The sequence below is a fragment of the Microtus pennsylvanicus genome, chromosome X, assembly GCF_037038515.1.
Source record: "Microtus pennsylvanicus isolate mMicPen1 chromosome X, mMicPen1.hap1, whole genome shotgun sequence".
NCBI classification, from domain to species: Eukaryota; Metazoa; Chordata; class Mammalia; order Rodentia; family Cricetidae; genus Microtus; species Microtus pennsylvanicus.
This window is the reverse complement of record NC_134601.1, coordinates 116,616,990-116,643,840: the sequence shown is the minus strand read 5'-3', so window position 1 is coordinate 116,643,840 and position 26,851 is coordinate 116,616,990. Positions and strand designations below refer to the sequence as shown.

General features: G+C 40.3%; 2 protein-coding genes across 3 annotated transcripts in view; both read left to right on the top strand.

The window, feature by feature from the left end:
- Positions 1-26,851, top strand: part of Cdkl5 (cyclin dependent kinase like 5) — a 193,629-nt gene that overhangs the window by 85,368 nt on the left and 81,410 nt on the right. The window lies entirely within an intron of this gene.
- On the top strand, positions 1,564-6,930 carry LOC142841745 (gap junction alpha-6 protein-like). The gene is made up of 2 exons (XM_075958719.1): positions 1,564-1,698; positions 4,635-6,930. The coding sequence occupies exon 2, from the start codon at positions 4,671-4,673 to the stop codon at positions 5,619-5,621; it is 951 nt and encodes a 316-aa protein (XP_075814834.1). The 5' UTR covers positions 1,564-1,698; positions 4,635-4,670; the 3' UTR covers positions 5,622-6,930.

Here is a 26,851-nt window from a genome sequence, read left to right as displayed (position 1 = left end):
GTGGTTCTCAACCTCCTAGCTATGACCGACCCTTTAATACAGTTCCTCATGAATGGTGACCCCCCCCAGCCACAAAGTGATTTTCATTGCTACTTCATAACTGTAATTTTACTAGTGTTAGGAATTGTAATATAAATATCTGATATGCAGAATAGGGGAGATGCGAACCCACAGGTTGAGAACCACTGCTCTAGTCCTTTTGTTTGTTTTTTCTACCCTTTGGCTCTTTCTTTTTCCTAAGAACTTTAAATAGAGACTCTCTTGCTTGCAGCACATTTTAGTGATGATCCATTGTTCTGTACTGGATCCCTGTTGAAATGTTGGGAAAGAAGAAGATGGAGAAAGTGCTTTGTAATGTAGGGTTTCAGTTGGGTCCAAGTCCTTGGCTGTATCCTTTACAAATATGGCTAGGAAAGAAAAACATACAGGCATCCTCCTGAATATTAACCTTCATCAGGCGATGAAAGGAGACAGAGACAGAAACTCACATTGGAGCACCGGACAGAAATCTCAAGGTCCAAATCAGGAGCAGAAGGAGAGAGAGCACGAGCAAGGAACTCAGGACCACGAGGGGTTCAACCACACACTGAGACAATGGGGATGTTCTATCGGGAACTCACCAAGGCCAGCTGGCTTGGATCTGAAAAAGTCTGGGATAAAACCGGACTCACTGAACATAGCGGACAATGAGGACTACTGAGAACTCAAGAACAATGGCAATGGGTTTTTGATCCTACTGCACGTACTGGCTTTGTGAGAGCCTAGGCAGTTTGGATGCTCACCTTACTAGACCTGGATGGAGGTGGGTGGTCCTTGGACTTCCCACAGGACAGGGAACCCTGATTGCTCTTTGGGCTGACGAGGGAGGGGGACTTGACTGGGGGGGGGGGAAATGGGAGGCGGTGGCGGGGAAGAGACGGAAATCTTTAATAAATAAATAAATTAAAAAAATAAAAAAAAAACAAATATGGCTAGGGCTGCTGCTCCTTTTTTCCCTTATGTTAGGTGAAATAGAAAGAACACTTGGACTAGAGCTAGTTAATTCCCCCTTCTTTCAGGATATATGTTTCTGATACTGTGTTCAGAGTGTTAGCCTTGGTTACTGAAGAACATTCTGAACTTGTTTGAACTGGGCTAAATGGTACAGACTTGTAATCCTAGCTGTTTGAGAGGCTGAGGCAGGAGATTCCGAGTACGTGTGTACAAGCTGGCCTACGCAACGAGAGTGAATTTACTTGACTACTGTTCCCTTTTTCCAGTGTATTTCAAAAATGCTTACATTCTCCTTCCCCAAAGAAGAGGGTTTTTGTTTTGTTTTGTTTTGTTTTTTGCTCTTGTTTTGTTTTTGTTTTTTGAGACAGGGTCTCTTTGTAGCTTTGGCTGTCCTGGAACTCCTAAGGTGGCCTCAAACTGCTTCTGTCTCTCAAGGGCTGGCATGAAAAGCAGGCGCCATCATGCCTAGCAAGGAAGAGATTCTTATTGGCTCTTACTTTTGGGGCTGTCTCTGAATGGTTACATTTCCTCTCCTTCAGAGGGGAGGAGATTTCAGAGTCTGAACCTGGTGAGATTCCTGGAGGCAGAGCTGTGGAGTAGGAGGGTCTCTTCTTCGGAGAGCTCTCACTCCAAACGCTTGTCGCACTCGACGTTTGTCGGATTTCTTTTCTTTACTAATATTTTACCCTAGTGCCTTCACGTCAGGTAAGTATCTTGGGTAAGATTGTGTGTATCTGCCCATCTAGAGAGAGGGGCTGTCTTGCCCTGAGTCCTCAGTTCTTTGGTGGGTTGGAGAAAACTTGGCAATTTTAAATCCGTTAGGGCTTTCTTGCTGTAATGACAGGAATGATGATATAGCTAAGCCCTGTGTGTGTTGAGCTGAAACTGGAAGTCCTACGTTTTATATTTTAAAATTAGAAAGATCTTGTCCAGTTTAAAAATAATGTTCTGCAAGAGGGTTTTAAACTTTCCTGTGAAGCATTTGCTTAGCTAAGATGACTCATTCTCAGTTATTTTCATCCTTTTGAATCTTAGATCTCTATTTTAATATGTTTAGTAAGAACTTTTTCAGAACAGAATATCTGAAAAGCTTAAGAACTTCATATAGTTCTTGAAAATTGCTAAGAACTGTACCCTGAATTAGTTAACAATATTATGACTCCTGTTTGCCCCCAGAATTGTTTCTTGACTTGTCAGCTACGTTTTATAGAGCTGGGGATTTTTCTTTACCATTTCACCCTATGTGTGCAAAAGGAGCTCAATTTTGAAGGCACCTTCAAATCTCTAGCGACTAAGCCCTGTTTAAGTGTGACAAATGATTGAGAAGAAATAGGGAAGTCTTATACTGCCAATGACTTGTTTTCAATTAGCCTTGAGGAATGAACTAATTATAAACTCTAGATCCTGGTGACTTTAGCTTAATAGGACTACTTTTGTAATCTGTGCAACAGAGGAAAGTTCATCTAAAATGTGTTATTTATCCAGCTGAGAAAGTACTTTGTGTACTTTGAAGCCTTATAATTTGATAACTTGCTAACAATTTTAATTTGGGGAAGCTTCAGTTCTTATTCTTGGATAACAGTTGCAACCAATCTCAGGTGATTGGCACACTGTAAATTTCGTTAACCCTTCTCTTTTTCTAGGGTTCATTTTAATTTTTTCTCACAGTACTGAAAGTACTCTGCAGAATGGCCATTAAAACAAGAAACAAATTAGTTGTATGGCTTAGCTTCTAAAATTGATTATTAATTGGCCAAGTCTTACTGTGCTTGTGTTAAGAATCTTTTTCTGTTTTATTATACTCATTTGCTTACAATGACTGTGTTTGGGAAAAATGCTTTTTCACAGGAGGTGGATTAAAATTTTAAGTATGATTTTAATTCAGCAAATGAAAAATTACTTTGTAAATGATTTGCTGCATTGAAAGTATTTAATTAAAAATGATAGTTGTTTGTTAGTTTTATAGAAATTATCTGTGGCCCATCCATGGTAAGATCATCTACTATTCTCTGAATTGGAAGCAGAAAGCATCTCACTCTGCTTTTGCTTTGAGGACTTTTTCATGAGGGAACAGGGTCTTTAGGGAAGAAATGGATGAAGACTACCAAGTCTTCAGAACTGCTTGGCTCATATTTTCTGTCATGCCCGCTTCCACCCACATTCAGTAGGCTAGGGGATGGCATCATTGTTCCTTCTGAAAGGTTTTCACCTTGAGTTCGTCATATAGCATACTCATGTCCTCCTAACTGCTAATCCATCTCTCCAGGCCCCCATCATTCTTGATAGCCTCTTGATATTTTGTTTCCACCAAAACTCATTTGCTATCTATTAGAACAGAGCTCCCATCCTTTTCCTAATCTCTATGTCCCTTGCTCTAATCTTGCCCTGCCTGCCCTGCCTGTCCTCCCACTCATCCTGCAAGCCTGGGACCAACCGTTTGTACTTTCTCCCATGGCCTTAGCCTTGTCCTAGTTTCACAGTGTGATCTTTGTTCCAGCATCCAAGCTTTTCTGCTGCTAGGTGGTGTCTGATGTAACTCTTCTGTGACTCTCGCTCATCCCTTACACTGCCCACTTGCTCAACTTCTACCTCAACTTCTGCCTTTTAATTCTTTGAATATAGCAAGTTCTTTCCTTTTTGAATCTCTGTTGTTTCTTTCACATCTGGCAATAATTTTCTTACTTCTTGTCCGACTATCTCTAATCAGTCTGGCTGGAGCTTTCCTACCTCATTTTTTTGGTCAGTGTGTCCTGGTTATTTTCTTCTCGGCATCTATTTAAATTTGTAACTGCTGTGTATTCATTTGCTCACTGAGACTTCCTTTGATTATAAGCTATCACACACACACACACACACACACACACGCACACACACACACCTGTTTCTGAAATTATGGTGTAAGCTGTATCTTGAACTGGATTTCTTCATTCCTTATCTTATAAGTTATATTATGTATTTAATAAAATGTTATACTTTTTGAGGCAAGTTCTTACTCTGTAGCTCAGGGTAACTCAGTGGGTATCTCAGGGTGATCTGGAATTCACTAGGTAGCAAAGGTAGGCCTAGAAACTCTGAGTGATCCTTCCACTTCAGTATTCTGAGGGCTGGAGATTACTGGCATGTACCAGCAAAACTCCATATTTGAAATTAGCGAGTTTGCCCAGTTGATTGTACATGCCACAAGTATATTCTGATTTACTCACCAGTAAGAGCCCGTGCCTGTTAGAGTACATTTCACCTAGTAGACACTGAATAAACAATGGGAATGGATATCATTGTCTCTCTTTGGGAAATGTTGGCCCAACTTCTGAAACTGCACCAATCAGTGTATGCGTATGAATTGTTAGTATGCTAAAGAGTTGACTCATTATTTTTGGAGATTGTTTTATACTGAAATGAAGGAGACCTTTACATTTATCTGTTTCCCATTTATGGAACTTGGTTCATTATAGATACACATATGTTCTGGTGCAGGAACACTTGCCACTTATAAAAATGAATTCACATAAGCTATTGCCTGTTGTCAGCAATTTTCTTTTATTAGGAGATGGCGTGAGGAAGGGGCCAAACAGCGGTAGGCTTTTAAACTTGAGGCAGGTGTGACTCTTGCACTTACGTTTTCATTTACTTCGTCCTCCAAGGCGTGCAGTCGCTTGCTGTGCCTCCTTCTCTTTTAAATGCAACAACGGCGAGAGGGCAACATGGGCAACTGGAGTGCCCTAGCCAAGCTTCTAAAAAAGGTTCAGCCCTACTCCACGATTGAAGGAAAGGTATGGCTCAGGGTCCTTTTCATCTTCCGCATCCTGCTCCTGGGGACCGCCATTGAGTCAGCCTGGAGTGATGAGCAGCTGAAGTTCCGTTGCAACACTCAGCAGCCTGGCTGTGAAAACATCTGCTACGACCAAGCTTTCCCCATCTCTCACGTGCGCCTCTGGGTCCTCCAGATCATCTTCGTGTCTGTGCCCACACTCTTATACCTGGTACACGTGTTCTATGAGACCCGGCAGAACCAGAACCTGAAGAAGCTAGAGAAGGAGCTTGGAGTTGTTCGTGTTAATGGTGCCTATGTGGAAGCGCACTTAGAGCAAACTGAAGAGAAGAAGTTCAAGAGTGGCAGTGAAGAACAAGCTAAGGTGGAAAGGAAAGGCCGGTTGCTGCTAACCTACATGCTCAGTATCGTCTTCAAGTCTGTCTTTGAGGTGGCCTTCATGCTGATCCAGTGGTACATTTATGGATTTACCCTGAGGGCAGTTTACATTTGTGAGCAAGCTCCTTGCCCACATCAGGTGGACTGCTTCGTCTCTCGCCCCACAGAAAAAACCATCTTCATCCTCTTCATGCTGGTGGTGTCCCTGGTGTCTTTGGCCTTGAATATCCTTGAGCTGTCCTATGTCCTATATAAGGTCATTAAGAATTATGTGAGAAAGGAGGATGAGGTTTACTATAGTATAGCTGATCTCCAGAGCCTTTCCCATGCCCCCTCACCAAATGTTCTCACTACCGCGTTTTCTGAGGATCAGGTGGTTCCTGTGGAACATTATCGGTTTCGGAGTGTAACAGAGTCAGGTGGGGGGAGGCAGGCAGACAGTGTCTTTTCTGGCCCGCACTCAGCCTTTTCTTCACCCTGATGATAAGCAGGATTCTCAGTAGGTCTGGGTGGAGAGAAAAGCAAATCAAAGCTACCGAACACGAGTAGCAGCTCTCCACCAATAGTAGTGGTCATGACACCAGCAGCCTGATAGCTTAGATACTGTGATTTCTTCTTGAAAGCACTGTGATTTTGCCTGGTTGCTAAAGAGAATCAAAGTGCGGTAGAAAGTGTACCCATGTTTCAGTACAGATAATGTTCATTGGCCTCAGTGGTAACCAAGACATGTGTCAGTATTTAAAGTTCTTGACTCTGGAGACTTATTCATCTAGCTCATTGGTAGATGGTTGGTCTAGTATGTATAAGACCTCAAGTAGCACAAGAATAAAAAGATAGTAATTTGAACAAATGAACTAAATAAATAAAATGGTTGACTCAAAGAACTTTTAGTCCAACTATAACTTGTATTAGGCAATGTATAAGGACCTTTCCCTTATTACCCTAAAATGGTTCGGGGGGGGGGGAGTGATTTTATTATTTATCCATTGACGCAGATACAGTGTAAATTCCCAATCCTGCATTTTTAAATAATACAAACATACCATTGAAAGTTGAGCTTTTTCTCTTGGATTTTATTGTTTGGGCCCATACTATGTTTATACTGTTTAATTCCTAACATAAAAGTAAATTATGTTTTCCCTTAAAATGCATCCCCCAATTTATAATATGTCATAGTTCTGGTAATTGTGATGAGTTTTCTTTTTCTCTTATATACTATAGCAGCAATCCTATCACAGATGTAAACAATTTATTCTTCTTTTCCAAGAGAGAGTTGGAGCCCTTAAAGAAACAGTTGTACTGAAAACAGTAATTGTGAACATGACAAACTTAAACGCTTAGAAGTGAATTATGAAATGTGCCTACATGAATTTGACAATAGTGGGCATTTGTTTTACATAATACATATTAATTCAGATGTTACCTTCTGCTGTGAGTTTGGCAGTCTCTTGTGATTACTGGCATTTTTCATGTTTATATTAAGATTTTATTTGGAAAGCAGGAGAGGGTGAGGGAAATTTGTGAAATACCTGTGTAATTGATTTGAAACATATAAAAGAAATGCTACTCATTTTTCTTATGCCTTTTGAAACATTCCACAGATTAAAAAATACTGAGCTGCAGACTTTTGTTTTTCCATGACAGCTACACACACAATTTTATTCAAGAAATATTAATTTGCTCACCATTTGATGTTAAACTACCATGTTCATCTTTGTTTCTTGCAATGCAGGCCTATCACATGTTATTCTAGAAAATTCTTTATTCAATAAAGTAGTAAGAGCACGGTCCATGTGTATTCCTTCTCTGATAACTTCTGACCGGTCTTTTGAACTCTTCACTGGTGCATCTTCATTTAAGCACACTAAACTGGTTATGGTGGCTCATGGAAGCCAAGACAATTGCAGTGGACTAGAGTGTGAGACACTCCCCATCTCCTGCCCATGAAGCAGAATCCAGTGCAATCACAGTTTGTGAAATTCAGGTGGGATGACTCTGCGACATGATTCTAGAATCAGCATCCTTCATTTCATGTACTAGAATCATGGGGAGATCCATGACCTCCAGATATGCAAAAAGAATATAGTTGGGTTTTTTCCCTTCCCCTTTAAGGGATGTATTCTCATCATTAAGCGTCTTCCCATCCCAGGGAACTGAGGGAAATGGAGAACACAAGAACAGATCATCAAACCTGTAGTTTCTAAAGTCGGGTTCTGACCATTGCCACAGTCTCATTTGGAAAATCTAGTCCCTTAGTTAAATGATGAGTGTCAGGGTTTTTTTAGAAGTGGCTTATGAAGATTAATCAGTTATTTAGTAAGGGGGCCTATTCCTGCTTCATTCATTTTCACATGACCCTGAACTTATGATCCTCAAGCCTTTACCTCCTTAGTGCTGGAATTACAAGAGTGTGCCCCCGTGCCTGGTTTATATAGGGCTGCAGATTGGGCCCATGGCTTTGTGCATGTCAAGCAAGTACTCTGTCACTGAGCTATACCCCCAACTTTTACAGTTTACATTTTGCCTGTTTGTGTTTTTAAAACAGGATCTCTTATAACCCATGCTGGTCTTGAGCTCAATATATAGCCAAGGGTGACTTTGAATTTCTGATTTTTATTTCTGCTTCTACCTCCCGTCTACTAGAATTACAATGCACACCATTATACCTCTTAACTTTTGAGGCATAATTTCATAGGTAGAAAGTTGACATTGACACAATCCATTAACCTTCAGTTTCACCGATTTTATATACACTCATTGTGTTTAGTTATATATAACTTTATAATTTGTGTAGAGTTTTGTGTCCACTATATTCAAAATACACAGTAGTTTTAGCAATATTACCTTTTAATAGTCCTGGTCACATCTTTTCCTTATCCCTGACCCTAGGTAACTCCTAATCTTCACTTAACCCTGTTTAGTTTTGTTATTTCAAGGATGCTATTCAAACAAATTATATAAGCCATAACACATTTTAAATTGGGTGGGTTTTTTTTGCTGTTCTTTGTACTATCTGTGGTATGTATGTATAGAGGTGTGCGACCACATGTGGAGGCCAGAGATTGATACCAGCTGGGGAACCTGGGAGGAATGAGGCTATCCTTTCTGGGCCAGAACCAGAAGTGTGTGTGTGTGTGTGTGTGTGTGTGTGTGTGTGTGTGTGTGTGTGTGTGTGACTGTGTCTGTGTGTTATAATAAAGATCCCCAAATAAAGTCTATAAGAAACACTTTAAAAAATTATTTTTGAAGCAGGGTCTTGCTGTAAAACTGCGAGTCTCAGGCTTGCCTTGAATGTACTGTGTAGCACAGAGTGCCTTCAATCTCATAATCTTTTTGCTCCAGCTTCCCAAGTGCTGGAGTTACAGGTGTATGCTAGCATGTCTGGCTATAAGCAATACTTTATATGATAATACTAGTTTATTCTTCAGACTTACTTTTATTAGGCAACTGCAGTGGACCCTTGATTATCGATAGTCCCTTGCTTTGAAATCGCTTGTCGTCTTGTGGAGTTCAGAGACCTGTGAAATAAATTAATTTGTTCCTTGACCTTAGTGAACAACTGTCATTTCCTTCTTTTTTTGTTTTTGGGTCACTCTGGTGCTTGAAGTCATGCAGAATTGATTGATTGCTTCGGACAAGGTCTCGCTTGTGTCCTGAGCTGTTATTAAACTCTCAGTCTGCCTTCTCATTTTCCCAAGTGCTAATATTGCAGGCAAGCACTGCCACACTCTGCTTACAATTCTTTAGTATTAAAATAAAATTAAGTTTGCACTCCCTGGCTTATGATGTTGTTGAAGCCCTTCCCCTTCTTATTAGCTGGCTGAGTGTTAGACATGCGCTGAGGAGGCTTGTGCCCAGTGACTTTTAGTTATCTTGGTCATCATTATGTTTTACTTGGGTTCCCATTAAGTCCTTTGCTGACAGCTGCGGTCTAGCAAACAGAGCATTCCTAGCTTCAGCTTCTCGGGCCATGTGCTTAGAGATCAGATGACCAAAGTACGTCCAGTCAGTAGTCCTTGAGCTCTGCTGTGGCCTGCAGGCACACTGTGCAAGTGTTATAGTCCAATGGCCTGCCCAGTCCTGGGGCAGCTCTTGACTCTGCTGGATAGGGATGTTCAGTTCCACTACTGTAGTGAGACTCAGCTTACTAATAACAGCAAGGACTGGCAGTCTCCATAAGGCAAAGAGGAGCTAGACCTTAGACGCAGCCCCAGGTCCTCTGCACTCACTTGGGAACCTACTTCTCATGTTTGGGAACGGCTACAAGCAGAGCATTTTAACTTAGGTCAATGCTGAACATTTTTGTCTTTTCATGGAATCCTAATTGTGCTCCCAGGAATATGAGCTGTCATTAGATGCCATTTTCTTCCTTTTTGGTGACGGAGGGAGGGGAGAAGTACATTGTTTTGTTTTTCAAAACAAGGTTTCTTTATGCAAACTTGGCTGTCCTAGAACTAACTGTATAGACTGAACTGGCCTTGAACTCACAGAGATCCACTCGTCTCTGCCTCCTGACTGCTGAGATTAAAGGTGTGCGCCACCACCAGCCTAGACCCAGTTTTCTTTCTTTTTTAACTTGTTTTGTTAATTAAATTTTTAAATTTATTTTATATACCAACCAGTTTTCTCTCCCTCCTCTCCTCTTGTTTCCTTCCCCCACCTCCTTTCTCTCCTCTCCCCCATCCACTCCTCAGAAAGGGAAAGGTCTCCCACGGGAGTCAACAAAGCCTAGCATATCAAATCGAGGCAGGACCAAGCTCCTCCTGCTGCAACAAGGCTGAGCAAGGTATCCCACTATAGGGAATAGGTTAAAAAAAATCCAGCTCATGCACCAGGGATAGACCCTGGTCCCACTGCTAGAGGCCCCACAAACAGGCCAAGCTACACAAATGTCACCCACATGCAGAGGCCTAGTTCAGTCATATGCAGACTCCCTAGCTGTCGGTATAGAGTCTGTGAGCTCCCATGAACTCAGTCAGGTCAGCTGTCTCTGTGGATGTCCCCATCATGATCTTGACCCCCTTGGCTCATACAATCCCTCTTCCCTCTCTTCAACTGGACACCTGCAGCTTGGCCCAGTGATTGACCTTGGATCTCTGCATCTGCTTTCTATCAGTTACTGGATGAAGGTCAGTTAGGCTAGTCACCAATCTGATTATAGAAGGCCAATTCAGGCACCCTCTCCACTGTTGCTAGGAATCTTATCTCTGCTCATCCTTGTGGGTTCCTGGGAGTTTCCCTGGCACCAGGTTTCTCCCTAACTCTATAATGGTTCCATCTATCAAGATGTCTTTCATTACTCTCCCTCTCAGTCTCTTCCCCAACTCGACCATCCTGATCCCTCATGTTCCCACTCCCCACCCCTCCCGTTTACCCCCCTCCCCCAGTTTACTCAGGAGATCTCATCTATTTCCCCTTCCCAGGGCTGTCCATGTTCCCTAGCTTCTCTAGGACTGTGGATTTTAGACTGGTTATCCTTTGCTTTACATCTAAAATCTACTTATGAGTGAGTACATACTGTGTTTGTCTCTCGAGGTCTGTTACCTCACTCAGGATGATTTTATCTAGTTTCCTCCATTTGCCTGCAAATTTTACAATATCATTTTTTTCCACCACCGAGTAGTACTCCATTGTGTAAATATACCACATTTTCTTCACCCAGTCTTTGGTTGAGGGGCATCTAGGTTGTTTCCAGGTTCTGACTATCATGAATAATGCTGCTATGAACATAATTGAGCAAGTGTCCTTGTGGTATGATTGAGCATTCTTTGGGTATATGCCGAAGAGTAGTATTGCTGGGTCTTGAGGTAGGTTGGTTCCCAATTTTCTAAGAAACTGCCGTACTCATTTCCGAAGTGGCTGTACAAGTTTGTATGTCCATCAACAGTGGAGAAGTGTCCTCCTTACTCTACATCCTCCAGCATAAGCTGTCATCAGTGTTTTTGATTTTAGCCATTCTGACAGGTGTAAAGTGGAATCTCACAGTCATTTTGATTTGCATTTCCCTGATGACTAAGAATGTTGAGCAATTCCTTAAATGTCTTTTGGCCTTTTGAGATTCTTCTGTTGAAAATTCTCTGTTTAGATGTGTACCCCATTTTTAATTTGATTATTTGATATTTTGATGTCTAGTTTCTTGAGTTCCTTATATATTTTGGAGATCAGCCCTCTGTCAGATGTGGGGTTGGTGAAGATCTTTCCCCATTCTGTAGGCTGCCATTTTGTCTTATTTACCATGTCTTTTGCCTTACAGAAGCTTTTCAGTTTCAGGAGGTCCCATTTGTTGTTTCTCTCAGTGTCTGTGTTATAGTGTTATATTTAGGAAGTGGTCTCCTCTGCCAATACCTTCAAGGCTGCTTCCCACTTTTTCTTCTATCGTGTTCAGTGTAACTGGATTTATGTTGAAGTCTTTGATCCTCTGGGATTTGATTTTTGTGCATGGGGACAGATATGGATCTATTTGCATTCTTCTACATGCTGACATCCAGTTATGACTGCACCATTTGTTGAATATGCTTTCTATTTTCCGTTGTACAATTTTGGCTTCCTTGCCAAAAATCAGGTGTTCATAAGTGTGTGGATTTATGTAAGGGTCTTTGATTCTATTCCACTGAGCAATGTGCCTGTTTTTATGCAAATACCAAGCTGTTTTTATTACTATGGCTATATAGCACTTGAATCACCATCAGGGGTGGTGATGCCTCCAGAAGTTCTTTTATTGTACAGAATTGTTTTAGATATCCTGAGACCCAGTTCTCTTGACAAGGTACCAAGAGGTGAGTTATGCTCCTCAGGCCACACTCAATTGGGTAGAATGTGCTAGAGTCAGAATTTAAGCTCCTGCAGCCTAGCTCTCAAGCTGAAGTTCTCATCCTTTTTTGGAGGTGTAACGGCCTTTGAGTTTTAGGTCACCATTTTCATTTGCTTGAAATCAGGAGTGATAGGTGTGTGTGTGAAATGAGATGCCACACAGTTCAGTATTCCTAAAGAATGTTACCAATGAGAAAGACTGGGTTTGTTTTTCCCAGCCTCTCAGGAAACCTTGTAGACAGACTTGGCAACATTAGCGTGAGAAAGGACCGGGGGCATAGCCTACATTTTGAACTGTTTACAATATAGCCCTTTAGAAGGAGAGTTTTCTTTCTGGTTTGTTTTGAGTGGGAAACAAAATTTTGTTAGAAATCTGATGTGTGACTGTTTAGCTCTCAGTATGGGGGCTGTTATGTATATTTATTCTATATATTATTTCTTTATATCTTCTGATCAATTCTATCAATTTAGCTTCATTTTTGTCCAAATACAGAGTAACTAGAAGGATATAATTCAAAGCCGGTTTGTCAATATTCCATGCTGAATTTAGATTCTAGCTCAGGACTTCTGTGAAGCATTATAAGTCAGCAGGTTTCTCTGTTAGAAAAGACCCATCCTCGCCTTTACCTTGCCTTTCAGCAAAAGTATTTCATTTTCCCCATTGACATACACACCCCATGTACTTGGTACAATGTCTTAACAGTTTGTTCTGCTCCACATAAATACAGAGTCGTGAATATACAATGTCTGCTGACTTTTAAGAAATAATGTATAGTTTCTCCTACAGTCATCTGTTTATTTTTCTTCTAAAAGTTCTTTTTTTTCTCTTAAATATCTTGAAACTCATAGCCCATTGTGATATCTGAAGCAGATATTTTTCAAATTCGTATGGCTTCATTGACCATGCAATTTGAATATAATTTATTGATGTAAGGAAAGTCTTTGTCCCTGTCATAGATAAACCATCAGGATGAATTTTCAAACTTCAAATTAATTCATTAAGCAGACATTTTGCTGTGGATTTAGGCCAGAGGGCATGAAGGGCATCATCAGCATCTATAGAAAGCTTACTATATGGAAGGAAAAGGCTCACGACAACACCGTGATGGGCTGTGCTCTGTGTCCTTGAAGAATCCAGTCTGTCAGAGAATGAACAGTGTACAAAAAGAAGTTATTGTCTTTTAAGCTTAGATTTAGTTCATCCTCTTATCAAAGTAACATTTCGGTCTTTGCCTTTCTCAATGTTTTTAGTTAAGATTAAAATTTCATGTCTCATTTTCTTGTCCAAGCTGTCCTTTGTCTCATTTCTTCATGATTCCTGAAAATTTCATCAGAGGGACTTAAAATGTACTAGCCAGTCGCAGTGGCTCACACCTGCAATCCCAACACATGGGAGGCTAACGTAGGATGATTGTAACAAAGTGGGGGCTAGCCTGGACTACAAAGTAGGCCTTCGTCTCAAAAAAAAAAAGCTAAATAATATAACAACAAAACTGGCATATCCAACTGGTTCATCTCATCCTTTTGGAGGGCCTTTCTGCTAGCCTTCATGGTACAGAGTTAAAATAAGGCCCCTGTTCTCACAAATGTTAATGGTTGCCTAGCCACATGGTCAGCCATTGCGAAGTTCTTGGCTGGAGGTGTAGCTAGAACACCGGAAATCATGAAAAGAGAAGTCACAGAACAAGATGGAAGGAAGGCCCTGCACACGCTTCCCAGAGGAAGGATGTGAAGGTTGAGAGAGGAATGAACTAGCAGTGGAGATGGCTTAATGTCTTCTAAGTAAAGCTAAAATGTGTCACTTTCTCGGGATCCCCCGCCTGCAGATACCGTGGCGTTGTCCCATCTCTGTGTTCTCTCAGAAGCTGTTACCGTAATCTACATTTTTGTGGTATTAGGAGTCGACATAGGCATTCTGGAGAAGCATTCTACTACTGAGCAACATCCCCAGCCCTGGTCTTCTTGTTTTGTCTTTTGCTTTTCCTTCCAGAACGTAACCTCCATGAGAAAAGAGCCCCCTTGCCCTGTTAGCACAGTGCCGATCACCCAGTAGAAGCTTGAAAAAATGTATGTCAATGAAACGAGTGAGTGAAGACTGGATGAATACTTGAAGCAAAGTCCGAAAAGACAGAAACAAGTATATATAAAGAAAGACTCAGCTGAGAATCTCCAAGGAATTAGATGTGGCAGAAGAGGCACTTTCAAAGACAAAAACTTGGGATCTCATTGAGGCCTTTGATAATAGTATTTGAAGAGGATTTTTAATAATATTACTGATATTTTTCCTATAAAGTCCAGAGTTTTATATCCAAAAATGAATGCAGCTATATAGTACTTTCTATGCCTCTCTTATTTCACTTAGCACAATGACTTTTAATTCCTATGTTCTTTCCAATGACAAGATTCCTTCTCTTTATGGCTGCATGGTATTGTGTTATGTATATGTAGATTTGTATTTCCTGCCCATCCATTTATGCACATTTACCTTCACTATTGCAAATAGTGTTGCTCTAAACATGAGAGTGCAGATGTCTGTATTCCACACTGGCTTCATTTCTTTTATGTATGTAGCTAGTAGTGGGGCGGTTAGGCCATGTGGAAGATCTGTTTTCAATTTTTCCTGAGGAATCTTCATTCTTTTTTCTATGATGCCTATACTACTTTACATTTCTACCACCTTTGTGTATGTTTTTTTTTCTCCATGTTGCTCCTAGCACTTTTCTGTCTTTTGTCTTTTTGTTTCATGCTTTTTGTGTTTTACAAGACAGGGTTTTTCTGTAGCTTTGGAGCCTGTCCTGGAACTAGCTCTTGTAGACCAGGCTGGCCTTGAACTCACAGAGATCTTCCTGCCTCTGCCTCCCAAGTGCTGGGATTAAAGGCATGTACCACCACCGACTGGCTTGTTTTTTGTCTTTTTTTTTCTCATTTTTTTCTTTTTTTTTTAAATTTTTTTAATTTTTTTTTGTCTTTTTGATGATAGCCATTCTTCCTTGAGGAAGGTGATAATTTCATTGTAGTTTTTAAACTTTATAAAATTATTTTATGTGTATGGGTGATTGTATGTGTGTATGTATGTCTGTGTACCACGTGCATTCCTGGTGCCTTCAGAGGCCAGAAGAGGGCAATGGATTCCACTGGGACTGGAGTTTTGAATAGTTATTGGCTATCATGTGAGCGCTGGGAATCAAACCCAGGTTCTCTAGAAAAGCAGCCACAGCGTTCCTAACCACTGAGCCATCTCTCCAACTCCTTCTGTGTAATTTTGATTGACATTCCTCTGGGGAGTAGTGCTGTTAAGCATTTTTCATATTCCTTTTTGCCATTTATGGTGCCCTCTTTTGAGAGATGTCTGTCAAAGTCTTTTGCCCATATTTAAAATTTCAATTACTTGTTTAGGTGTGCTATTATTGTTTGTTTTACTGTTGGGTTGAATTCTTTATATATTCAGTGATATTCTTCATATTAGATAATAAGACACAAAATTTTGATTCAAATTTATAGTGTTATTTGGCTATTTCTCTAACATCATAGAACTACTAAAGACTTACAGGCCACTATTGTTCCATTAGCATTGTCTCATTGGGGAGTTAGTCTTCCACTTTTTATCTTTGCTGCTTACGATGAAATGACTAGGCCATTAAACTTCCATATGTGATTATGATAAACAGTTCATCTTCCAGATCTTTAATATGATGTAGTTGATAGGTATGATAAAATAATGTGGGAAGTTAGATATGAAGACCAAATGGTTTCTAAAAAAATACCACACTCTGTTGCTTTATATTTGATACTCTTTTTGTTGTAAGAGAATGCAAGGCTGGGCTTTTCTATTGTTTTCCACAATGTATAATAAGTCATGAAGAGTTTTCACTAAAAAAGACACTTTAAAAAGTAGGTTGGTAGGTTGGTTTGTTTGATGTGTATAGGTGCTTTGTCTACATGTATATATGTACACCTGAGTGTTGGCACCTGAGGAGACCACAAGAGAGCATAGGGCCTGGAACTGAAAGTTCTTGTCAGTGTTGGGAGTCGAACCCAGGTCCTCCGCAAGAGAAGCAAGTGCTCTTAACCACTGAACAATCTTTCCACCCCCTAAAAAGTTTTGGGAAAATAAAAATTGTTAACGTTAATTAAAATTTGTGTGTGCATCTGCGCACACACAGCTATGGCAAAAATCAGTGGCTTTGTACTTTAATCAGATTTGGGTTAAACTATTTCTTCATCATGCCTGTTTGTTGTGTGCAAACACGTCTGTCAGAGCACGAGACTGCACTGTCCGTAGAGGAATTGGCTGCAGTGCTCACACAGGCTCTTGCCCACATTTCTCCTGCTAGACCTCACAGTCTTTCGCATCTTGGCGCTGTCATGGCACTATGTACCTGAGGACCATGAACCCAGGGCCCTGAAGAATAAACTTATTTCTTTTTTTTTTTTTTTTTTTTTTTTTTTGGTTTTTTCGAGACAGGGTTTCTCTGTGGCTTTGGAGTAAACTTATTTCATTTGAACTTGAGAGTGTCATTAAACATACTTAATTTTTTATTTGTGTATATTATATATAAGAAAGAGCTTTATATAATCAGAGACGCTTTCTCCTGCAGCAGATGGGAACAAATAGAGACTGATAGCCAGGCATTATGCAGAGAGTAAGATGCCTTGGAAACCACAGCCCGAAAACTGATGTCTCCATCAAATCCCTCCCCTCAGAGCTCAGGGAACCCTGCAGAAGAGGAGGCAGAAAGAGTGTAAGAACCATAGGGGATGAAGGGCACTAGATCAGTATGAGCAAAGCTCATCTGAACTCACAGAGACCAGCATGCACAGGGCTGTCACGGGTCTGCACCAGGTCCTCTGTGAATATACTATAGCTTCTAGTTTAGTGTTTTTGTGGGGTTCCTGAGTGTGTGAATAAGTGGGTCTCTGATTCTTGTGCCTTCTTTTGGGCTCTTTTCTTCTATTGTTTTTTTTTTCTTGCTCTACTTCGATGTGATAGGGTTTTTTTTTATCTTAATATATTTTCTTTTATATTTTATTATTATCCCTTAGAAGCCTGTTTGTTTCCTAATGAGAGACAGAAATGGAGTGAATCTAGATGGGGAGGAGAGGTGAGGAGGAACTGGGAGGACAAGAGGGAGGCAAAACAATAATCAGGATATATTGTGTGAAGAAAAAACTCTATTTTCGATAAAAGGGGAAAAGGAGGGGGCTTCAACATGTCATATGTATATATAATACATATTTATCACTCACCCTTCCATAACTCTCTCTTATTCCCACTCTACTCCACTGCTAGCCTTCTTTCTGTTTTCGTTTTCTTTTTGTCTCATTGTATTTTCTTGGGGTTTCTTATAAGATCCTGGGTAGGAAACTATTTATAAGAGCATGGGCTTTCTACCAGTGATTATACCACCAATAAATCTCTCTTCTTCCCCCAGAAACTATTTACTTTCTAGACATACTCAGGTAGAGATGAGTCTTCTTGACATCCCCCAACCACTAAGTAGCTTCCATTGTCTGCCTATAGGTCCTCCAGTGTGGGAACTTGGCCCTATGTATCTACTGCCTGTAGCAGAATGTTGACAAGCCCAGTCTTGCACAGATAAGCACAACTGTTTGGAGGTCAAGAGTTCAATTGCATTACTGTGCTCCAGAGATAGCTTTCACCTCATTCCACTTCTTCATTTGGCTCTTATATCTCCACCTTTTTTTCCTGCTGTGTTCCTTGAGTCTTAGAGGGGGTGTTGATGTCACTTATGGCTGAGTCCTTTGTTCTGATTACCTTGACCATCTATGAGTCTCTGCAATTATCACTGCCCATCCTAAATGAAACTTCTCTTACCAGAGTTGATGGCAGGACTAAATAAATAGAAATTCTTTAGAGGACAGTTTCATGGGCACATTTTGTTTATTTTGTGGAACAATAGCAATAGCTTCCTACCTACGGTCTATGACATCCCAAGCCACCCATATTTCCAATGAGTTGAAGAAAAATAATCAATGATATGTTGGCCTTATTTAAGAGAATTCAGTATTCATATTCTATTTTATAGGACAATATAAACCTAGGGTAGAGTGATATTTTCCCAAAGCCAGACTGAATCTCAAGCTCTCTCTCTCTTACACACACACACACACACACACACACACACACACACACACATACACAGTGAGTGAGAGGGGGGATATATCAGAGTGTTGATGAACAATTGCAAAACAGACATTAATTTGTAAATATGTAACCATTTTAGCTCTTCTGCCTCTAACTTCAGCAGAAGGTGTGAATGTGTGGGTACCCCTGGATATTTTTTGTTGTTAGTATTCCCCCAGAAACAGTCAGCCACTTGCTCCGTACTAACTACCTATTCTATTGCTAGCTTTCTATACATTGTTTGCTCACAAACAGCTGCAATTATTAAGACTCAGTGTTCCCTACACAATCCATGGGAGAAGAATTGCAGGAAAGTAAGTATTCTTTATAAAGGAATCTGTAGAGAAAGCCATTCTCACTAGTTTAACAGAGAAATAATGTTTTCTCTTTATTTGTGCCATTTGTAAATTTTCATTTTAAATTGCGTGTATGTATGTGTACCTGTCTATGTAAAATAAATACGGTGCCCACAGAGGTCAGGAGAAGGCATTAAATCCCCTGGAGCTCAAGTTATAGGCAATTGTGTACCAACTTTGGGTCCTTTGCAAGATCAGCATGAGCTCTTAACCACTGAATCAGCATCTCTCCAGCCCCAAGAACCATGTATTTTTTATATTGATCATCTGTCCATAATTTAAGATTTCAAAGGAATTTGGTTCTTGTTCTATCTGTATACCTAAAAATTTCTGTATTTAATATAGTAAATTTCAAATACCTGCTACTATATCCATGGTCAGTGTGGTTGTTTGAAAGAAAATGACACCTAGAGGGAATGCCACTATTAGGAGCTGTGGTTTTGTTGGAGTAGGTGTGGTCTTTTTGGAAGAAGTGTGTCACAGTGGGGGCAGGCTTTGAGGTCTCCTATGCTCAAGACACTGCCCAGTGTGTTAGTCTATTTCCTGTTGCCTGTGGGTCAACAAGTATCAGCTCCTTCTGTACCATGTCTGCCTACATGCCGCTACGTCCCACCATGATGATAATTGACTAAATCTCTGTACTGTAAGCCTGCCTCGTTACATGTTTTCCTTTCTAAGAATTGCCATGGTTATGGTATCTTTTCACAGCAATAGAAGCCCTAAGACAGTCACTATGTTGAAATTTCTCTCCTGGCCTTGTTTTTAATTTTTTTTACTTATTGTTTTTAGTTTCATTTTACATTCCACCCTCCCCTTGCCCCTTCTCACCTCCCCCACAGCCCCCCCCCCCATACTTCTCCCAACCTGTAAGGGCTCCCATGGAGAGTCAACAAAGCCTGGCACATTAAGTTGGGGCAAGATCAAGCCCCACCCCCACCCCCACCCCCACCCCACATCAGGCTGAGCATGGCATTCCACCATAGGGGATGGGCTCCGACAATCTAGCTCATGGACCAGGGCTAGATCCTGGTCCTGCTGCCTGATCTTTGCTTTTTATCATACCCCTAAGGGAGAGAGGAGTTAGGGTGGGGAGAAAAGCATGGATGCTACTTTCTAAGAAAATTTCCTTTGAAAATCAAAAAAGTGAAAGATTGTCCTTTCAAATGATCAAACAATGTAGAAAGAAGAGGCAAGTTAGAGTAGGTAAGTAAGTATATCCTGACATTTTTAGCATTCCCACTTCAGAAAAATGGATGTGTTGAATTTATTCCCCAAAGGGAAGGAAGCTTGTCTCTTATTCCCCTCTTGGAAAGTGCACCCTCCAAAGTTGCCTCATCAGAGCTGGAACAGCAACAAGAAAACAAAAGCTAGCGCAGTTAAGTGGAGAGGAGCCTCCTGGCCCTCCTTTAGCTTGTGAGCAGTTTCTAAGGATCTCAAAAGAACACATATTATATACTGGGTTGAAAGCCAGGGGCACCATCAGTGGGGATGTTGTGTTTGAGGCTCAGGCTGATAGCTCATAGTATTTGGTGATCAAGGGTACATGTAAATGAGATTGCAGTCTAGATGTCTTTATACCAACTAAGAGATAGTTGATGTGTATTCCTTGGAGTTCAATAGAAGCATCAGACATTCAAACCCAGAAAGAAAGTCCTTAGAGACCAGAGAGCCCCTGTCTTACTCCAGTGAGTTTCTTCTATTTCACCCACTCTATATAAGCAAGCTCCTGTCTTAGTAGAAGCAGGGAGAATGATCTGAAAGGTCTGAGCATTTACCTGAAAGGACTCTATCAACTAAGAAGGACCAAGTCACTACCATGCAAGTTTAAGGTAAGGTCTGTGTACTTTCAAAAGTCAACTACTTACAGAAAATTGAAATACTACATTTTCTTGGCACAACTTGGATTTACTGTGTTGTAAGCTACTGTTGCTGCCACAGCAAGGTAATCTTTGATGAAATATATTCTGCATTTAAATTTAAATTTTGTATTCACCCATCGCAATTGCATGTCATTTAAGTCTGGTGATTGATTGAGATTGTAGACTGCCTGTGTTGGGCTTGCCTAATTAATGCCATCTTGGTTTCAATTATTTGTTCACTAAAAGTGGGACTTCATTTTCTCATTACCTCCTATTGTTATAAAAATAAGGGTGCCATGAAATATTCCCCCAGTTGCACAACAGCTGCAGTACAGGCAGAAGTGATTAATACCACTTAACTGATGGCAGCCTGGCAGGCTTCACTACCTCACAGTCTTGGAATTTTTCATTCATCTGCTGACACCAAAGTCTGTATTTGCTAGATACAAGGTTGTTTGGGGACATGTATATATAGTGCGGAAAGGTATGGATGGTATGAAGAGCAAATCTATCTCATTTTACCCAATCTTTTACTTTAGAGCTAGATGGTTTTGAAAGGACATTTATTTCTTTTGTCACCATCCCCTTCTTCTCAGATGGGGTCTTGCTGTGTATCTCAGGCTGACATCAAGCTGTCAATCCTTCCTTTGCAGCCTCCTGACTAGCTAGGATTACAGGCTACTACACCTAGCTTATTGCTTTCTCTTTCTATTTCAAAAAATGCTCTTTTCTGGTGGGGGAGGGTGTTAGTGAAACATTGTTTGTGTAGCTTATTTTTCCTCTTGATAGCTAGATTTCAGTTTTTGAACATTTTATTTATTACCTTCTCTGTATAACCATAAGTTAGTAAATTTACAATAATCTGTAGCTGTTAGGTGAATTCTTTTGTTTTGTTTGTTTGTTAATGGTACTGGAGATAGAAACTAGAGCCTCGGACATGCTGGGAAAGCACCCCCAATGAGCTGTATGTCTCTCCAACTCTAAGCCATTTATCTTAGATCTCCTCTTTTGAGGTATAATCTGCATCCAAAAGCATACCCACTAGGGCTGTGACTGTAGCTTGCCTAGCTTGTGAAAGGCCTCCAGTTTCATCTCTAGCCCACGAAGACAACAACAAAAGACATGTCTACTTATTTATACACAGCAAGGTGGATCTGTTTCTAGTGCATTGTTTCCCTGTAAACATGCATCCTTTGACATTCCCAGGCAGCGTCTGGTCAAGTTGATACTGGCCCACTGTGACGGTAAACACTGGGTCATAGTAGAAGCGTTCCCAGACGCTTCCTTTGGTGTGTGGGTGTGAGTGTATCTTCCAATTAAGCAGTCTACGGCTTTTATGTGTTCCATTCTGATATTTTTTTTTTGGCACTTAAATATCAACAAGCTTTCTCAGAAACTTTGATTTTTATTGTAGAAATAAAAATAGTTCAGCTTCATTCTAAGTACTGTGAGATGCCTGATACCCCAAGGATTTAGAGATACCATACTGTGTATGTCCATAACTGTTAGCCAGCTAGCACTCTTACAACTGTTCCAATACTGGTAACGGCTCAGATGGTACGAGTGTGAGATGCCGATAGTTATGTGTTTTTCACATAACTTGTCAGACTAAAGCAAATTGCATAACTTTGCCGCAGGCTAGAATACAGGTGGCTGTGGAAGAAAACCTTAAAAAAAAAAACAACAACCAATCCCGATATGGTGGCACATAGCTTTAATCACAGCACTTTGGAGGAAGCGGCAGGAACTCTGTGAGTTCCAGGACAGGCTGGTCTACATAGCAAGTTTCAGAACAGTCAGGGATATAGAGACCCTGTCTTTAAAAAGATTATTTTTAATTTTTTATTTGTGTGGGAGTGTATTGGTGGGGGGGGTGCTTGTGTACCATGGCGCTTATGTGAAGGTCAGAGGGTCACTTTGTGCCATTGAGTGTCTTCTTTCACTTTGACATGAGTATTGAACTCTGGTCACTAGGCTTGTGCAGCAAGTACCTTTACCCACTAAGTCAGCTCACTGACTCAAAAACCCGTTTTATTGTCTCAGGGAGAGAAATACATCATTGAATAATGCATTTTTGGTGAGTATTTCAAGACAAGGTTTTTCTGTGTAGCCCTGGCTGACCTGGAACTCACTCTGTAGACCAGGCTGGCCTCAAACTCAGAGATATGCTTGTCTCTGCCCCCTGTGTGCTGGGATTAAAGGTGTGAACCCCCATGCCCATCCAAAAGTCTTAATTTATTATTTCCATTTTATTTTAAAGCAGTTTCACTGTGTTGCTCTGGCTGTCCTAGAACTCACTCTGTACACCAGGCTGGCCTCAAACTCACAGAGATCCCCCTGCCTCTTCCTCCCAAGTGCTGGGATTAAAGGCATGTGCCACCACCAAAAGCTTTGAGTAATAATTTTTTAATAGCAAACCTGATATATTGGCAACATAGCATATTCAGCCATTTGACAAGCCTGATGTGAAAGCAATATTGACAGAGGAAAGCAAGGGCAGCTTTGAAGTGTATTTGGAGGCCCTTCAGGAGGTCAGGGCAGTGGAGTAGCAAAGGAGGCATTTACTGAGGCGCTGTCATTTTTATGTTTTCACTTTAAGAGCTAATTTAAATTCCTGCCCTCTAAAGGACTTCTGGTGAGAGCCAGGGTCAGATATGAGGGATCTTACATTATGCCTCTTTGAATTATCTTCATTTTTTAAAACATTCTAAAGACCAGAAGAACAAATCTGTATTCCTGTCTTTTGTTAGAAGTACCGTGTCTTTAAAACAAAAACAAAGCCAGAAATGGAGTTGGGGTATAAAAGTTAGTGCTAGGGAATTTATTTAGTGTGCTTAAAACCCTGGGTTCGATCCTAAGCATCAACAAGAAAAGGAAAAGAAAGAAAGAAAAGAAACCAATCCTTTAGTGTTCTTGGTTCGTTGGTTTGCTTTTCATTGTGTGCAAGACATACCTCTTTTCTTTTTCGTTTTTTAATCATTGCAGGAAAAAGCATTTCTTCTTTAAACTAGTAAGTTTAATCATCCAATAAGAAAGATGATCCGGGTCATCAGGATCTGTGTTTTCAATACACTCAGTATAGTCAAACGTTTGCAATCCTTCAATATCTGCCCTTGGTTACTGAACGTCTGTTAAGAAGAGTCATGCAGTCTTTTATCACTTACAAAATTGCTCCAGTGAAGAATCAGGCCTTGACGGTGTCCTGGAAACCTGTAAAAATGAACATTTCATCTGGGAGATGATTAGAAGGCATGTTCCAAGAGAATACCTGGGTTTCAGACGTTCCCAGGGATGTGAAACATGCATGAGGACTTGACTGTGGTTGGAGCAAGAGGAACAGCTATGCAGTGGGAGACTGGGTTGAAAATGATTGCATCTTAGCAAGCCTGTGAGATCAGAGAAAGGAGACTGGGGGGTTGTCCCATGTTCTTATCACTAAGTGGTCCTTGCCCACCATAGGGGGGGTGATAAAACATTAAGTCAGTGGAGGTTGGGGAGCATTTTAAGGGGAACATCATTAAATTGGATTTCTTTTTCCAAACGAGGTCCTGGGGTAAACATGCGAGAATGGATTGAGGATGCTAAAGGCTTGACCTGTGATGGGAGCATTTATAGACATTTGGAGAGATTTAGATGATATTAGCAGTTGTCACTTGATGATAAACTACATCTATTTGGAAGTACAGATATAGGAGATGGGAAGAAGGATCCTAAGTTTCTGGCTAGCATTCACTGAGATTTGGAATTGGGAACAGGCCCAGGTTTAGTAGAGGAACATTGAGAATGATTAGGCATTCTGTCTGAATAAATTATACTTTTGTACTCCCATTTTATGTCTCAACTAAATATTCATGGAGGCCCTATATGTCTTACTAAGGGTAGAAGGTATTCTATGTTTTATGGAACTAAAAGAAAAATTAGAATTTGTTACGTAGGAATTTTATCACTGACTTGGCTTGAAGACAGTTTTTCTCTGGAGGAAGTGTCACTTTAGGGTGCCATTTCTCAGTTTGAGATGTGGTTCAGTTGGTAGAGTACTTGTTTAGCATGCACAGAGCTCTGAGTTTCATCACTAGCACCTCATTTACAAAAGAACATGCATGTTGGGATGTGGAAATGGATTAATTGAAAAGGTACCTGCCTTGCAATCATGAAGACCTGAGTTTGAATCCTCAGAACCTATATAAAAATGAAGGGCTTAGTGACTGCCTATAACCTCAGCACTGTGGGTAGGCTTAGGGAGCAGAGACAGTTGTATTTCTGAAGCTTATTGGCCAGTCAGCCCAGGCAAATTGATGAGTTTCAATTTCTGTAACAGACCCTGTCTAAAAAATGGTGGGGGTTAGAGAGATGGCTCAGTAGTCAAGAGCACGTACCCTTGCAGTAGACCCCAGTTCAGTTACCAGTATCCACATGATGGCTTACAACTGTATATAACTCCAGTTTCAGGTGATCTGATGCCTTCTTGTAGCATCCAAAGGCATTGCACACATATGGTGTACATAAAACTTAGTGTACTGGTACATGTCTGTGATCCTTGCACTTTGGAGGTAGAGGCAAGGGGATCAGAAGTTCAAAGTTATATTCACCTACACAACGTGTTTGAGGCCAGCATGTGTTGTCTGGGTTTCTGCCCTGCCTGGTTCCTGCAAACGTTAAATCCCAAAGAAATCACACAGAGTTCTACATTAGTTATAAACTGATTGGCCCATTTGTTCAGGCTTCTCATTAACTCTTATAACTTATATAGCCCATTATTAGCCCATTATTTTTATCTGTGTTAGCCATGTGGCTCAGTATCTTATTCAGTGGGGCAGTCACATCTTGCTTCTTCTGTGGTCAGGTCAGGACTGCCTCCTCTGTCCAGAATTCTCCTGTTCTCCTTGACCCACCTCTACTTCCTGTCTGGTTTTCCCCGCCTATACTTCCTGCCTGGCTACTGGCCAATCTGCATTTATTTAAAATATAATTGACAGAAAACAGACCATGAGCCCACACCAATCATGGGCTACCATGAGACCTTTCCTGCAGGGATCAAATGTAAAAGAAAAAAACAAAGCAAAAAAACCCCACAAAAAACATGGAAACTTTTCTTCATATCTATTTTGGTTGTTAATGAAGTATTAATACTTTCATAAGACTGCTCATTTTAGAGTCTGAGCACGAAATAATAGATACATCGAATTTTTCTTATATCCCTTACTAAATATTAAGGTTTTCCTGAAATTACTCTTGGCATATAAATAAATTCAAATTGAGAGCAGTTCCAAGTTTATACCAATACTTCTTGTGGTAATAACTCAACAACATGAGCCTTACTAGCAGTTTGGCTGGCTTTTGGTGTAGATGGTAGTTCTTAGTTTAATTGGTTTGGCCAACTGAAAAGCATGTCTGAGCTTGGAACTAGTGGTATAGATAATTGTAAACCACTTGTGTCGGTGCTGGAAACTAAGCTTTGATCCTCTGGAAGAATTCTTACCCACTGAGCTCTCTCGAGCCTCATTTTTGGTATAATTTTGTCACACAACATTTTAATGCAGTCATTGCAAAAGTTAAAGTAACCACTATTGTATTAAAATGAGTGTAGATATTTTAGTGGCATGATTAATAGTTTTAATAATTTTTTTTGAAAATTGATCTTTTGACTTATGCATTTCCAATTAAAATTTCATGGGGTCCCCACCCCCCTAAACAAAGAACTATAGAAAACTATTGGCTGTGGGGAGGAAAATTATTCTCTCCCAAAGATGAGTCACTTTATTGGTTCACACACACATGCACACTCATGCTATTTGCACATACATATATCTATATGTATGTAACAATATAAGAAAAAGAGGCTATCAACTTGAGACTGGGAAAAATGTAGGAGGAGTTTTGAGGGAAGGGCTGGAGGGGAAGTAATGTAATTCTATTTCAATTATAACATTGGAAAATAAAATAATTTAAAATTCCCTTATAATATATTAAATATATTAATTATTACATTAAATATAGTAATTGATATATTAAATCTGTCATCTGACATCAGATGATTCCAAGGCTTTCCAGGTGACAGACAGTTCCTTAAAAAGTCATCAGTTTAAGAGTAGGTTGGTTTTTTTGTTTGTTTGTCTGGTTGGTTTAGGGTTTACGGTTTGGGTTTGAAGTATTTTGGTTTTTGTTTTTGTTATCATTTTTGAGACCTGGTCTCACTGTTGTAGCCCTGGCTGTCATGAAACCCACTGTGTAGACCAAACTGGCCTCAAACTCACAGAGATTGCCCTGCCTCTGCCTTCCAAGTGCTGAGATTAAAGGTGTGTGCCACCACATCTGCTAGATGACCAATTTGGGGTTTTGATTTTTTTAAAAGGATATCTACAAAAGAACACCACAGTATTATTAAAAATAAGTGAACCAAAGTTATGAATAAACTATTGTAAAATGAATATTTAAAATGAGCAGTAATAGTATTGGCATTTGGTGCTGGATAATTTTGTGTTGTAGGGGCTATCCTGTGCATTGTAGGATGTATAGCAGCCTGTGTGTCTCTTCTCCCATA

Bases quoted from the DNA above. Each gene is read 5' to 3' on its own strand.
- LOC142841745 (XM_075958719.1), top strand. From the start codon at position 4,671: ATGCAACAACGGCGAGAGGGCAACATGGGCAACTGGAGTGCCCTAGCC.